The sequence below is a fragment of the Hibiscus syriacus genome, unplaced genomic scaffold (genome assembly GCF_006381635.1).
Source record: "Hibiscus syriacus cultivar Baekdansim isolate YM2019G1 unplaced genomic scaffold, ASM638163v2 tig00007099_pilon, whole genome shotgun sequence".
NCBI lineage: Eukaryota > Viridiplantae > Streptophyta > Magnoliopsida > Malvales > Malvaceae > Hibiscus > Hibiscus syriacus.
The window spans coordinates 1,178-16,364 of NW_024062127.1; the positions used below are offsets into that span (position 1 = coordinate 1,178).

The 15,187-nt window shown below is 37.5% G+C and overlaps 3 protein-coding genes and 2 pseudogenes across 3 annotated transcripts; 3 read left to right on the forward strand and 2 right to left on the reverse strand.

The window, feature by feature from the left end:
• The first annotated feature begins 2,255 nt into the window (after nucleotides 1-2,255).
• Nucleotides 2,256-4,693, forward strand: LOC120201268 (chorismate mutase 3, chloroplastic-like). The gene is made up of 6 exons (XM_039201908.1): nucleotides 2,256-2,516; nucleotides 2,970-3,198; nucleotides 3,292-3,378; nucleotides 3,747-3,890; nucleotides 4,124-4,216; nucleotides 4,323-4,693. The coding sequence occupies exons 1-6, from the start codon at nucleotides 2,341-2,343 to the stop codon at nucleotides 4,563-4,565; spliced, it is 972 nt and encodes a 323-aa protein (XP_039057839.1). The 5' UTR covers nucleotides 2,256-2,340; the 3' UTR covers nucleotides 4,566-4,693.
• Nucleotides 4,694-5,001: 308 nt separating this feature from the next.
• Nucleotides 5,002-8,568, forward strand: LOC120201253 (annotated as a pseudogene).
• A 318-nt stretch (nucleotides 8,569-8,886) lies between these two features.
• On the reverse strand, nucleotides 8,887-9,819 carry LOC120201256. The gene has a single exon (XM_039201899.1). It carries the CDS (start codon nucleotides 9,817-9,819, stop codon nucleotides 8,887-8,889), a length of 933 nt encoding a protein of 310 aa, XP_039057830.1.
• A 1,511-nt stretch (nucleotides 9,820-11,330) lies between these two features.
• LOC120201257 lies at nucleotides 11,331-12,224 on the reverse strand. Its single transcript, XM_039201900.1, has one exon. It carries the CDS (start codon nucleotides 12,222-12,224, stop codon nucleotides 11,331-11,333), a length of 894 nt encoding a protein of 297 aa, XP_039057831.1.
• Nucleotides 12,225-12,522: 298 nt separating this feature from the next.
• LOC120201258 lies at nucleotides 12,523-13,399 on the forward strand (annotated as a pseudogene).
• Nucleotides 13,400-15,187: the final 1,788 nt, after the last annotated feature.

Consider the following 15,187-nt stretch of genomic DNA (forward strand, 5'->3'; position numbering starts at 1 on the left):
TGAACATTTCATTTCCATCCCCAAACTATGATCTTATTCTAAATTGGTTCCTAAACTTTTTGAACATTTTGATTTCATCTCAAAGTATATGTATACACTAATTACATCCATCGTTAATAAAATCGTTAGGTCAAATTATATTATTATATGTTTGAGAAAATAAAATTTAGGTTAAACTATGATTGGAATTGATTACATATTTGCAGTGGCATATCCATAAATTTAAGAATAAGGGTCTAAAATTTAAATTTTCTTTTTTAAAAATAATGGTATGCAAATTATTTTATTTTTTTTCCCTTAACACATTAAACTAAATTTAACCATTTTTCTAAAATAATGGGGATGCACTTGGCCCTTATGGGGGCTTAATGCATCTACCCCTACATATTTGGATGAGCTTGGGGGATAAAATTAGAAAATTCAAAAGTTTGGGGACCAATTTAGAATGAGAGTCATAGTTTGAGGACTAAATTGGAATATTCAAAAATTTAAGTACCAATTTAGAATGAGATTCATAGTTGACGATGAAAATGGAATTTTTTTAGAGTTTAAGGACAAATTAGAAATGATGGTCATAATTTAGGGGCATTTTTTGCAATTAACTCTGTTTTTATATATACTTATTTTCCCTTTCTTTAAATTTCAACAGATACACGTGTTGAAATTAAAACCGTGGCAAATCAGCACAATCGTTAACTTCCTCCAGGTGTCGAGGTCCCATTGAGTAGCCTAATCAGCTGCAACCGTTCCTATATTCGCTACGATCTCTGCACGATCGACGGCTCCACTATCTTGGACGCCGCATCCTGAACATTCTTTACAGCAGACCCCACCAGTTCCGTCCACGTGGAGAAAATCGAGCCATACCCGAGAAAATACGAGGATTACATCATGGGCCAAATCAAAGAGCTTACTCTAGTCTCTGGCCCATCAAGCCCAAAATGCACGATCCGACACGAGGCTCCGGCCATTGTATTCAGTGTGGGAGGGTATACCGGAAACTTATTCCATGCCTTCAATGACGGATTCATCCCCCTCTTCATCACCGTCAATTCCATCTACCCCGATCGTGATTTCATCATCGTCGTATCCGAGTACCATGATTGGTAGCACAGTAAGTATGCAGAATTACTTAAGGTCCTTAGCAAGCAACGGATTATTTCCCCCGAAATGGATAACGTCACCCATTGTTTCCCTTCAGCCACACTAGGCCTCATATCACATGGCTTTATGACCATAGACCCAACATTGGTCTCAATGTCTAAAACACTACTGCATTTCCGGGACCTCCTAGCAAAAGCCTATAGCCAAAACCCTATCCCCTCTCCTCCCCTCGGCCCGAAACCCAGACGTCGGCCCCACCTCGTTCTGACATGCCGGGGCAACGACGTGTGCATCGCGAAGGATATTGAATCAAGACGAAGCGATTCGAGTGATGAAAGAAGTAGGGTTCAACGTCATCGTATTCAAATCGAACCGTTACATGTCTCTTGATAAGGCATGTGCATTGTTGAATTCGAGTCACATGATGACTGGGGTGCACGGATGCATTTTACGGGAGAATAATTAAAGGGATAACTCGAAGTACTTGGAGTATATTAGGGTTGAAGAAAGTAGCATGATTGAGAAGTATGGGAAAGATAGCGTACTGCTGAAAGATCCTTCGACACTTCAGAAGAAGGGGTGGCCAACAGAGATTATGGACATGTACTTGAATAACGAATGTGAAACTTGATTTGGTTAGGTTTAGAATAAGCTTGGAGAGTGTTATTTGATGGCAAAGAAATTCAAGCTCAAGGAAGATATTTTTTTTTTCTTTCTAATATTATTTTTATGCAGAAATAATTTAAAATGTCATTAAGTACTTGATTCAATCGGTCGGAGTTGTTTTAATTTGAATAAACGACTCGGATTTGAGTTATTGAAAATGTTATAATGTTAAATATTTGATGAGAAAATAGTCATTTTTATATTCATAACGATTAAAGGGCCACTTGAGAATACTTATGAAAGCATTTTTGATAGAAAAAATTATTCGGAACACAGAAACTTTCTTAAATAATTCATTTTCAGTCAAAAATTCATATTTGAAAAGTCATTATTGACTTAAATTATGAAGCTGAAAAAACGGTGTTTTCTACGAAGCCGTTTTGTTAACCAAAATAGTAGAGGGACGGAAATAGTAATTTGACCTATTAATTAATAAATAGATAAATAGAAGGTTCCTAGGTTCGCACTTGAAAAACTGAGCTGAAGTCATTCGTTATAAACGAGTGAGTGAAGCTGTCCAAAAAAAAAAAAGAGAGAGGGATTTATCAGACTGTTCTTTCGTGCGCATCAATGGAGGCCAAGCTGCTTGAGTTACCGTTTTCTTCCATTTTCAATCAAAATGCCGCAAAATCTACAAGACCCATTTCTCTTTTCACGCCCAAAAAAGCTCTCAAAATCACTGCATCGAGTTTCGGCTCAAATGTCTATCGCTCTATCGGAACTTCTTATTCTTCTTCAAACATAAGGTAAGAACTACCATCAAAAAGGTAATTTTTTTCCTTCTTCTTTGGTATTTGATTTTGTTCATTCGTTCTGGAATTTATTGAATAGTTCATGCAAGTGAATTTATAACTGTTAGATCGAAAATGTTTCCATCTTTCCCCCCCTTTTTTGTTGAAGCTTTACATTTAAGTCTGGATTAGGAAAATTCCAAGCAGAGTTTTATTGATTAACATATGCCAAGCAAGGGAGAGCTTTGTGAATTGTGATTGTTCATTCGTTTTTGTTGCATTTTTTGCTTGATTGAGTTTCAAGTAAAAAGTTACTTTAGTTTTGTTAAGTGGAAAATAAATCCTAAACTTTATAGTTTATGATTAATCAGAGGAAAATGAGATAAATTTAGCCGAAGATAGTCGAATTTTGTTTCAATCACCATGGTTACTTGTAATGCATATGCTTGCATATTTTTTCCCATACAGGTTTTCGAAGAAGCCTAGGGTGGATGAGAGTGAAAACCTTACTCTCAACAGTATAAGACGGTCCTTAATTCGACAAGAAGATAGCATAATATTTAGCCTTTTGGAGAGAGCTCAGTACAGCTATAATCCAGACACATATGACCATGATGCATTCTCCATGGATGGATTTAAAGGGCCATTGTCTTTGGTCGAGTTCATGGTCCGGGAAACCGAAAGGCTACATGCTCAGGTTGTGTTCTTTTATGTGGAGAAGATGTTCTGTGAATGCCTGGATGGATTACTTTATGTGAATAACATTCTGGTTATTTTTCTATGCGAATAGGTCGGCAGATATAAAAGTCCCGATGAATACCCTTTCTTCCCATCATATCTACCGGAGCCAATGCTTCCACCGTTGCAATATCCAAAGGTCAGATTTATAGATGCTAACATATAAATTCTTCTTCAGCAATTATCCAACTTTATATTATTTAGGCTTTGTGGTCCTACTTTATAATAAATTTGGAGTTCAATGTTTCGTGTCCTAATGCCAGCATCTTGTGCCTCACGAAATCATGACTGATATCATCATTTTAAAGAGTACATCCATTCATAACGTTTTCCTAAGATTGAATTACAGTGTTAAAGTAGTCCATACCTGAAAAACTATCAATTGATTCAATATAATGAGCTGCCATTGGATCTTTTAAATATCTTGATACCTTATTGATTGTTAAGGCTGTGTGTGTTAATGGACATATCCATTAACTGTTGGGCATTTCTTCCGTTTGATACTAGGTTTTGCATCGCTGTGCTGGTTCAATTAACATAAACAATAAGGTTTGGAATGTGTATTTTGCGGAGCTTCTACCGAAATTAGTTGAAACCGGAGATGATGGTAATTGTGGTTCTGCCGCTGTATGTGACACAATGTGCTTGCAGGTATACCTTTAAGCCATTCCGTTCATCATCTCTTAGCTTCTCTGACCTCCTCTCTCTTTACTATCGTGGAGGGTGGAATAATTCAGAATTTCCTTCATTTTTCATTATAAGTCTCCTTTGTTTACTTTGTTCCTATCATAGTTTTAGGGAAGCTTCTCCTTCTCTATTCGTGCTGAAAGGAATTTTCTTTTGGAAGCCTTGGATATTTTCAACCTTTTCACTCTTTTTCACAGGTTCTTTCAAAAAGAATTCACTATGGAAAATTCGTAGCAGAGGCGAAATTTCGAGCATCACCTGCAGCGTACGAGGATGCCATCAGAGCAAAAGTGAAGTTTCTTTCACATTTCTACCACACCATCCTTCTTGTTTGGGATACTTCGTATTCACAATTAACAATTTTCCTTCATTTCCTTTGGAATGTGCACCTAACAGGACAGGTCTCGATTGATGGAGTTACTAACGTACGAGACAGTAGAAGCAGCAGTGAAAGAGAGAGTGGAGACAAAAGCTAGAGCATACGGTCAAGAGCTAAACTTTCCGCTGACCGGAGTTGCAGCATTTTCAGATCCTGTATACAAGATCAAGCCAAGTTTAGTAGCCGATCTCTACGGCGATTGGATCATGCCGTTAACGAAGGAAGTTCAAGTCGAATACTTGTTGCGACGGTTGGACTAACGGAAAGCTTCAACCACAGGGTGTTTGAACATCATTACAACTTTATCATGTTAAATAACAGAGTTTCAGTTTTCTAATTTATAGCACAGATTTCTCAGGAAATTCCCAGTAATGTTCATCTAACAGCAAGGGGCAACCTCTCTTTCCTAGACTCTCAATTTTAGTTGGATTTACATAGTTTTTCAAAGCCTTCTAGAACAATGGTTGTCATTGTCAACTTTTGAGCTGGAGAATGAATAAAACTTGATCCCACCATGAGAGGCTACATTCATCTTCTAATCATAACATCATCATATTATTAAGCATCTTTGGTCCTTTCCTTTCCAATTTTCAATCTTTTTGGCTGCTGAGAAAGTGACTGAAGTTATAACATTGAAGACTTTGTGTCCCATTACAATAAATTCATTTTAAAATGGGATGGTTATCACAAATAAACATGAAAAGCCTTCAAATAGCAGAAAATCTGGGGGAAAAAGACTACATATTAGCACTGTTATTCTTCAGCTTCTCGTTTATCGGTTTCAAAAGAAAATTTTCTGGATGGTCTTTGTCTATCGGTTCTGCATTACATGAAAGAAGACAGAGTTCTAGTCTGGGAGGAAGTGTGGCAATTGAAGGCTATAAATCCGACAAGGTGTGGTTCATGCTGGAGTAAAGAAGTCAAGGCCCAAGGATGCTTACGAAACACCCCGGATGTTTTTTCATCACTGCATTTTTATTCTGGGGATATAAGGCTAGGGATGTAAACAACTCGAGTCTAGTTCAACTCGATTCAAAATATTCATAACTGAGTTCGATTCGATTCGGAAACTCGCGAGTTTAAAATTATCGTGTTCGATTCAAATTCGAAATAAAAAATTGAAACTCAACATGATAGCTTGAGAACTTAAAATTTTCAAGCTAGACTCTAAATCAAAATTTGAAGATTGTCTCAAGCTGGGGAAAAATTATACATTCTCAGACTTAGTTTGATTGAAAGTTTGAAACTCAAACTCGAATAAAATCTTAAATACATGAAAACATTATATTGTATTTTTCTTAAAATAACATATAAATATTAATAATATTGATAATTTAACTTAAAAAGATTAAAACTTAATATATTATTTTTTCTACTTACTTCAACCTTTATTTTGTGCAAGAATTAGAAAGGTGAAATTGTGATTTTAATCCCTCTATTGTGTTAAAATTCAAGATTTATTCTATGTGTTTTAGTTCAGAATAATTGTGAAAAACTCATATTTATGCATTCATGGAGCTAACGATTTCGGTGTTAAGTATGCATGGTTTAGTCATTTCTATAGTCTTGTCTGCAAGTCCTACCTAATCCTATAATTCCATGAAAGTGTTCATGGTGTAGTCGTTTCCCAGGTCTTATCTATACAGTCTAAGTATGCAATGTTGAGTCATTTCCCGAGTCTTGTCGACAAGTAATGCTGTATGTAATAGCAAGATCAGCCCTTATCACCTTGGAACTTTAGTGACTATTTTTTCCTTTTAGATTACATGTTGCTTCGGCCTATATATTTGGTGTTTGGCAGCTGATCCTGCGGATCCCGGAGTTGTCAAGTCGAAAAAGTATCTCAAAATTCCTGAAAATAGAAAGTGTTCCGGCCTAGGTGGGGATTCAACTGCGTCCTTGCATGGTGACGCCACTACTTCAGCTGGAGGAAAAACTCTGGAAAAGGATGCCGCAATGTTGAAATCTAGAGAAACAAGGCTTCGTCGAAACAATCATCTCGTTTCCTGTGGATTTTCTTTCCCTGCGCTTTTATCTGCAAACGCTGTAGCTAGAACGGAGAATCTTCTGAACAACAGATGAGCGAAGATGGCATGTTCTATTGCAGTTTGTGTGAAGTCGAGGTAAAGAAGCATCTGGCATCTTCTAAATTCTATCATTTCCTTTTCGGCCTTTATCCGATGAATAATTACATTGCTTTAGTTTATGTTTATTCAGTTCATTACTCTTGGCAGGTTTTCAAATATAGCAAGAACTGCAGAGTCTGCGACAAATGTGTCAACCGTTTTGATCATCATTGCAGGGTAGTGCGGGATCTTCATTTGCAGGATGCGTTATCCACTTCATCAATGATTCTGCTAATGCTTGTTTTTGTTCACCTGTGGTTTTCAGTGGCTCAACAATGGCATCGGCCAAAGGAACTACCGACAATTTTTCACTCTGATGGCTTCTGCTCTTCTATTGGTAAGCTTGTTACTCATCTTCACCATTTGTATCAAAGCCCAAATTCATGAATAATACCTGTGCCACATGACATCATGAGTGATCCCTCAGTTGCCAGAAACGAAAAAAACCCGGAGTAAACCTTTTATTTTCTAGCCATTTTCATTTTAACTGATATTGACAGGTATTATACATGATTTGTCCACATTGGACTTGAGATTGCAGCTTATTCTACAATGGTCGACCTGAATCCTTGTAGTCGTATGCTGTTCCATCGATCGGAAGCAGTTTTCTGCGGATATTTCAACAAAGTTAGGAAGCAGTTTCTCTTTGATTCTATTCATTATCGTGGTTGTAAGTGTTGCGTTAATATTAATGTTAATCTTTATTCCCCGGTATCGTTCGATGCTATGCAATGCCGATTCTGAATTCTTATTATTTTTAGCCGTCATGAGATTCATCAAACGAATCTATAACTATTAGCATATTTCAATTCAAAACATTAAGCTAAGCAGTAAAATTTCTTACTTTTACAGGCATTATGCACTGTTTTGGCTATGGTTGCTACGTTACCTATTGCACAGTTTTTCTTCTTTCACATTCTACTCGTGAAAAAGGCAAGTCTTTCGACCTTTTCCCCTTACTATGTGAAGGATGTCTTTGTTTCGATACTCTATATTCTTCGTAAGTCGAATCCTAATGAGTATAAAGCTAATTTGATGGTTCTTGAATGTGTTTCAGGGAATCAGCACATACGATTATATAATAGCTTTACGAGAGCAGGAGCAAGAGCAACAAGGTGTTGGTGGTCACCAGAGTCCGCAAATGTCCCCGGCTAGCTCACTTACTGGATTAAGTAGTGCTAGTTCCTTTTCGACTTTTCCATAGGGGTGCATGGTGTACACCTCCACGGCTTTTCCTCGAAGATCAGGTGATTTTAACAGACCGTTCCTTGTCAAGAATTAATATAGATATCGAATTTTATGCTATATAAAATAATTTACTTTTAGCTGAATCACTGAATCAGGGAGCTGTTTGTATCTTCGACTAGTTTGATATTGTTCCTCCCGATACTGGATCTGTGAGTTCATATGGGGAAAAAATGGTAGGGGAGGAACCTATTAAGAAGAAGAATCCGGGAGCGGTTCAGATCAGTCCATGGGCATTGGCACGGTTAAATGCAGAAGATGTTTCGAAAGCTGCGGCTGAAGCTAGGAAAAAGTCCAAAATCCTGCAGCCCCTAGTGAGACATGAAGCCCCTTCGGGGGTAGAAGCAGAAAGTAGCTTCGGAAGCAGTGGCCGACAAGTGTTCTCGGGAGCTGGTAGCAGAAGGCGAGCATCCAAGCGGGTTCGTCTCCCAGCTGACCTACCCATGGAGTCCTTAACGAGCATTTCCTCTAAAGCTACTGACAAAGGTTTCAACGACACATCGAGCTTGGCACCTTCAACTGGAAGCACGAAGCGCTTTCCAAACCAGCCGAGCGATGTCAAGCTATCCTGGGATCGTTGCCTCTTCTCCCGAGCGCAGTATAGACTCGCCAGATATTCATCAATTTCGGGTCTCCTCATCGGGAGCTGAAGAATCAAGACGACTAACAGGTTTACCTGCTGTCAATATGGCTGCTCTACCTGCTGTCAATATGGCTGCTCCCAAGGGATTTCCTTTGTCGAGGTCTACTAGTGACGGGTATGAAGCATCGGGCGGCGAAGATAGTGATCGAGTTCCTTCGAGAATTATACAGAGATCATCAACAAACTGGAGCAAATGTTCTTTTCGATCCTGAACAGGATGAGAGTTCATTCTTTGATTTATGGCTGTAAAGGGCAACACTGATTTCCATCAGAGGCAAGACTAGCTACGACGAATCGAAGAGTCGGTCTTTCGGTACTTGCATATGGGATGACGAGAAGGAAGAAGATGGTTTTCGATATGTACTTTGCTGTAACACTTCATTGTACTTAACTATTGAACATTCCTAAACTTCTGGTAAAAAAATGTGCAGATGTTTCAGTATATGTGGAGTTTTCTTACAGATGCAAAGAGAATCATCACACAATTTTCTTACAGAACAGTAAACAAAACAGCAACAACGGAACACAAACAAAACTCAAGAATCTCCTCTCTTTTTTTCATAAAGCTTAAAAGATTGAAGCAACATGAGGAACTTTCCCATCATCAAAAGGCAAACATACATACTCTCCTGCAAATTCTTCAGCAAGCTCTCCATGTCGAGCCTTGGAATATACATAAAAAACTGTATACGCAGCCAAAATATAAAGCAAAAGCACCATGTAGAAGGCGGTAGTGACGACAATATTCAAAATAAAGCCCCAATTTTTCCATTCATCACCAGCTGAGCCTGAATTAGCAATACCATATGCCATAAATGATTGCAACATATTGATCGAAATGAAGAAGCCAAAAAACAGTAAAATCTTAAAAGCAACCCCTTTCATTCCCTTAACTAAAATTTGACTTCGCTTTAAAGGTTCAAGTCCCCAGCTTGATTCAACTACGACAATAACATAAGCAAAAATCCAGTTCACTTTTAAATAAAGTGAAATAGACGTGAGGATGATCAGATAAGCAAGACAAAGGAGGATTAAGAAAGGTGAAGAGTGATGAACTTTGAAGCCTAAATTTTGGGTTGTTTTGACTAAAGCAAAAAATACTAAACCAAGAACCAAACTGATCCCAGAAACGATGAGGGATTCTACAAAGGCAGTTGAGATGAGAGGGAAGAAGGAAGTAGAAGCTGCTTTAATGGCGGATAGAAGCTTGACGGGTTGACCATAAAAGCCGTGGAAAACGCTGTGAGTGATGGAACCGACTGCGAAGATAGAGAAGAGGGAGAGGATGAGGGTGTAAATGAGAATGGAGATGAAGGGTTTAATCGGAAAGAAGAAGAAGATGGGGGGATTTTGTTGATATATAAAAGGATAGATGGATAAGAAGAAGAGAAAGGGAGGAGGAAGAGGACTGAGGGAGCTTGGAAGTGCCAGGTGTGGGCTCTGAGTATGCGCCTGGATTCGGAAGCCGATATTTGAAGGTGGAGGTGGTGGCGCTGCCATGGAGGAAGAAGGAGGATGATGTTTGTGGCAAAGCAAATAAGATGATTTTGTCTTTATTCTGAGTTTCCATGGGAAAATTGGCTTTGAGAAAAGTCAGATTCCATGCATTCAACGTAGGAGAAAAGTCAGGATACGCCATTACTGGCCCACTTAACAATACTTATTACATATAAGGTATAATTATACTGTCAATCCCTAAACGCTTTACGTACTTGAAATTTAACCTTGCTTTTACTTTCAAAACATTTGGGCAAAAAACATAAGAGGTCCTTGTACTTTTGATAAAAACTAATTGACCCTTATATATTCTTTCTTTAAATGTAGCCCTCCAACTCAGAAAACAAATCCAATGTGACCCTTTGACCAACATTTTTTGTCGTTGACCGTTACGGTACTGATGTGACAATTCACGATGTTGACGTGGTAATCCATTCTGATATTAGTTTGATCATATGCTCACGAGCTGCTCAACTCATCAAGTACCCCTAGATCATGCTCTTGTTTTTCCTATAAAAACTTGCTATTTTTTTTCTTGAATTTAATACATACATTTTATTAAAAAATAACAAATACATGTACTAAATGCATAATGTTTGACAAATATAGATGTTAAATTGATTAAAAATCACATATATCACATTGTAAAAGTGAAAAATTCAAGTACCAAATGTGTAACATTAGAAATATAAAAACCAAAATGATTAAAAATACATGTACCACATTTATAAAAAAGCGATAAATTTTGTTCCCAGTATTTGTACTTTTTTTAATATTTGAAATTGAACTTCTTTATTTGTATTTACATAATTTTCTCTTAAAGAAAAAGTAAAAACAATCAAAGGTCCTTGTAATTTTTAAAAAAAATTAATGTGACTCTCGTATTATTTTTCTCTTAATGGAGCCTTCCAACTTAGAAAATAAGTTCAATGTGGTCCTTTGACCAACGTTTTTTGTTGTTAACCGTTACAATGCTTGCATGACGATCCACGGTGTTGACATGATAGTCTATAGTGGTTGATAACGTGACAATAAGTTAAATTAGTAACTCATACATTACATATAGATTGACACAACAATACCGTGAATTACCACGTCATTACCGTAATGATTAAACGACGAAAAACGTTGTTCAAATGATCATATTGAGTTTATTTTTTAAGTTAGAAGACCATATTGAGAGAAAAAATAATACGATGGCCATACTGATTTTTTTCAAAAGTACAGAAACCTATGATGCAATTTTTTCCAAAGAAAAATCACCGACAGAAAAATAGAATGCATTTTCCATAGAAAACCATTCCTAAAAGATAAGTCAATCGCCCTCATCCTCCACCACAATGACATCTTCTCCGACGACTCATTCCATTAACATTTTATTAATTTCTTACAAATCCGACGCAATTTCGTGTTACATTTGTCCACACATCTGTCCTTGCACAGACATAAAGTAAAACCAGAAAACAAATAAACAAAACATAAATGAAACTGGAAAATCTCCAGTTCATCAAAGCTTAAACGTTTGAAACGACTCGATCAGGGACTTTCCCATCATCAAAAGTCGTTAAACTTACACACTCTTGAGCAAGCTCTCCATGTCGAGCCTTGGAATACATATAGAAAACTGAGTTTACGACCAAATTATAAAACGAAAACAACATGTAGTATGAGGAAGCGGGAAGGGTGACAATCTGTATAAGAAATGTCCAAATTTTCAATGTATCACCGGCAAAAACAACCCATCTTAACATCGAGCTCCAGGCACCAAGCCAACAGAAGATGCTCAAAACCAGAACAATCTTAAAAGCAACCCCTTTCATTCCTTTGACCAGAATCTGACTTCGTTTCAAAGGCTCAAGTCCCCAGCTTGATTCAACCACGACGATGAGATAAGCAAATATCCAGTTCACTTGTAGATAAACCACGATAAACATGAGGATGATCACGTGAACAAGACAAAGGAGAGTGAAATAAGATGAAGGGTAATCAACTTGGAGGCCTAGAAGTTGGGTTACCTTGAATAATGAGAAAAAGGCCAAACCAAGAACTAAACCGATCCCAGAAATGATAAGCTGGGTTACAAGCCAAGTTGAGAGGAGGGGGAAGAAGGAAGTGAAAGCTGCCTTGACAGAGGATGAAAGCTTGACGGGTCGACCGTGAAATCTGTGGAAAACGCTGTAGGTGACGGAACCGGCGGCGAAGAGAGAGAGGACGGAGATGGTGAGGGTGTAAAGGAGATTAGAGATTAGGGTTTTGATGGGGTAGATTTGACAGTAGATTAAGGTGGAAGAGATGGGGGAGAGAAAGAGGAATACGAGAGCATTGAAGTGGCGGAAGTCGGCGCTGAGTATGCGGTTGCTTTCGGATCGGATGGTCCGGAGGTTGATGTTTGACGGCGGCTTTGCCATAGCTGAAGGAGGAGGAGATGATTATGGCCAAGCAAATGAGATGCTTCGTCTTTATATTGTATGGAAGATATGATCCGGAGAAAAGTCAAATGGGATTGTTTCAACATAGTGGGCCTTATTAACATTATTTTTAATGAGTTCACGTGATCTATTAGAATTATGATAACCTAAGTCGTTCTAAAATGTTTCGATCAATCGTCAATTATAGTTATCCATCGAAATTAAAAATGATGAACCGTGGTAACTCATTTAATCCTATCAACACAATCCAATTCTTCCATCTCCCTGCAGCAGTCGAATGGTAACTTGGCAAGTGAATCCAGGTTTTATGATCATTGCAGCTTTGTTAATTTGCCCAGTATCTGCAGTCCTCGTGTGACTTGTTAGTTGATCATTCCATTGTGAAGAGATTAACTGTTAGGCTTTTGTCAGTTGCCAAAACCTGTGGACTCCCATTGAGGCTTTTTATCAAACAGTCGTCGCAAAGGTTTGCCGAGTCGGCTGTTTCCGCGGAAATTTGCTTCCCATTGTCTTCGTTATCGAAGGCCGCAGTGATTTACTGTGTAGACTGTACTTATTCGAGGAAATCAGCCAATGCTTCGAAGTTATTCGTGATAATTCTGAAATTTTGGAGGCGGCTCGTTCTCACATACGTGTGGATGTGTATGGTTATTGTTGCTTGTGTGACCACTTTGTTTGTTTTCCTTGTTGCGGCTTGTAGCCTACTATCTGTTCTTGGCTTTACACCTGATTTAATTGTGTATGTGATGATACTGATGAGGTTAGTATTCTCGGTTGCTTTGGCCTATGCAATTGTTGTCTGCAATATCGGAACTGTAATCTGTGTGTTGGAGGAAGTTTCGGGACCACAGTCGATGCTTCGGGCTGGTGTTCTAATCAAAGGGCAGACTCAAGTTGGTCTTTTGATATTTCTTAGATCTACAATTGGTTTAGCATTTGTAGAAGGGTTGTTTGAACTTAGGGTAAACGCATTGAGTTATGGAGATGGGTCTTATAGGATCTGGGAGGGGCCTCTGCTGTTAATAATGTATTCGTTCGTGGTGCTAGTCGATTCCATGATGAGTACGGTTTTCTACTTCAGTTGCAAATCTTACTCTATGGAAAACTCAGACGGGGAATGTCAATCGACGTTGGAAACATCATAACCGCGTCCGGTGGATTGTGCGGCGTTCAACGACATCATTGTGTCTATTGTTATGTCATCGACCAATATTTATCGAGTTGCTAACGAGAACACAGCATACTCGCCTACTCGGAGTACCGACAAAGAGTATTGTTTCTCATTAGAACTCCAGCAAGAAGGGTTTTGCAGCTCATGATATACTAAAGATGATCCCTCGAGCCACTAGGCGAGCCTTATACCTTTCGATCGAACCATTGGGCCCTTGTAAACCCACTTGCAAGATATGAGTTTGGGTTTTGCAGCTCATGATATACTAAAGATGATATTCCAACTCTTCCAAAGACATACAGGGTTCAGGTGCATAAAATTTCTCGTGACCTACAAGCTCATATACAAATAATTTCATTCAAAATAAATGCATATTAAGTATTAACCAATTGATGTAAGATAGAATTTCTTTATTTGAATGGTTCCATATCAAGTTGTTGGACCTCTTTCACGCTCCATTTTCTCTCCTTGTTTTTGCTTTTAAAATGCTTAATAAATAGTGAAACAATAGAGCCTGGGTTATTGATCGAGGAGGTAGATATTGAGCACTGAGAGCAACATTGGAACCATAGGTGAAAATAAAGACAATATGGGCTTATTGGCCCATATGAACCATATGCTACCTGCACATTTGAACCATAGGTTACTGAATATCAGGAATCTTAGGGGGGGGGGGAAGGAACATTCAAAGACTGAAGGGTGGTGTAATGTTGTAAGATTTAGGGACAAATGAAAGAGGGTTTGGGGTGGATTGATGGGACCACTAATTTTGTTTTGTGTTGCATACCTAATTTTGATGAACGAGTCTTTTAATATATATTTTTTACATATATAAAAATTAAAACTCGAAATTTTATCTAAACGATATCAAACTGATTATCATTTAAATCAAACACGTTAATACGACCGCTATGTTTATTTGATTTGTTTTGTAAGATCAGCAGAGCAATAAGGGGATGGAATCAGTGACCGACACAATCAAATTCCACTGTTCCACTCCAGGACTCTACCCTATCAGAGCATCAAACCATCAACTCACCTCAATTATCGCCTTTCTTATAATTTCAACCTTCAATTATGCTACAAAATATAATATATTCCTACTGAACTATAATCTGTGTTTAATATTGACCACGTATATAATTTTAGAAGGTATATTTAATTAAGAGAAACGAAAATTCTTTAAAATGTGACCGATAAAATTGACAAATCTGTTATTATTAGTAGATTTTCTAATAAGATATTTCGTAAGAGACAATTTTAAAAATAAAAAAGACATATTTAATGAGATAAAAAAAGTATACTAAACTTTTGTCGACTCCAGCAATGTTGTTTGATGTCTCTAAAGTTTAAACATTATAAATTTCATCCCTTAACTTTAATTTCATCTTTATTTTGGTTATTAACTTTTTTTTAAATTACTCTTTAATTTTTGGATCCATTTCATAATTTTTAAAAGAAAAATGTATAGTTAAAATGATTTAAGTATTTAACGCCGGAGTGATAAAAAAGAGTAAATTTAAAATTTAGTACCTAAACTAATATAAAATTTAGTGGATAAATTAAAAAAAAATAACTTTAATGACCAGAATAAGAATGAGAAGAAAGTTGAGTGATAACATTGATATTTTATCGAAAAAGAATTATTGTCGTTCCGATGAAATGCATGCTTCATTAACCTCACACGTGAAGGATATGGTGTCCACGTGTCGAAATCTAGTGATTTACAAGGGGCCCACATATGTATTATTTCTTCATGAAGAAACCCTCC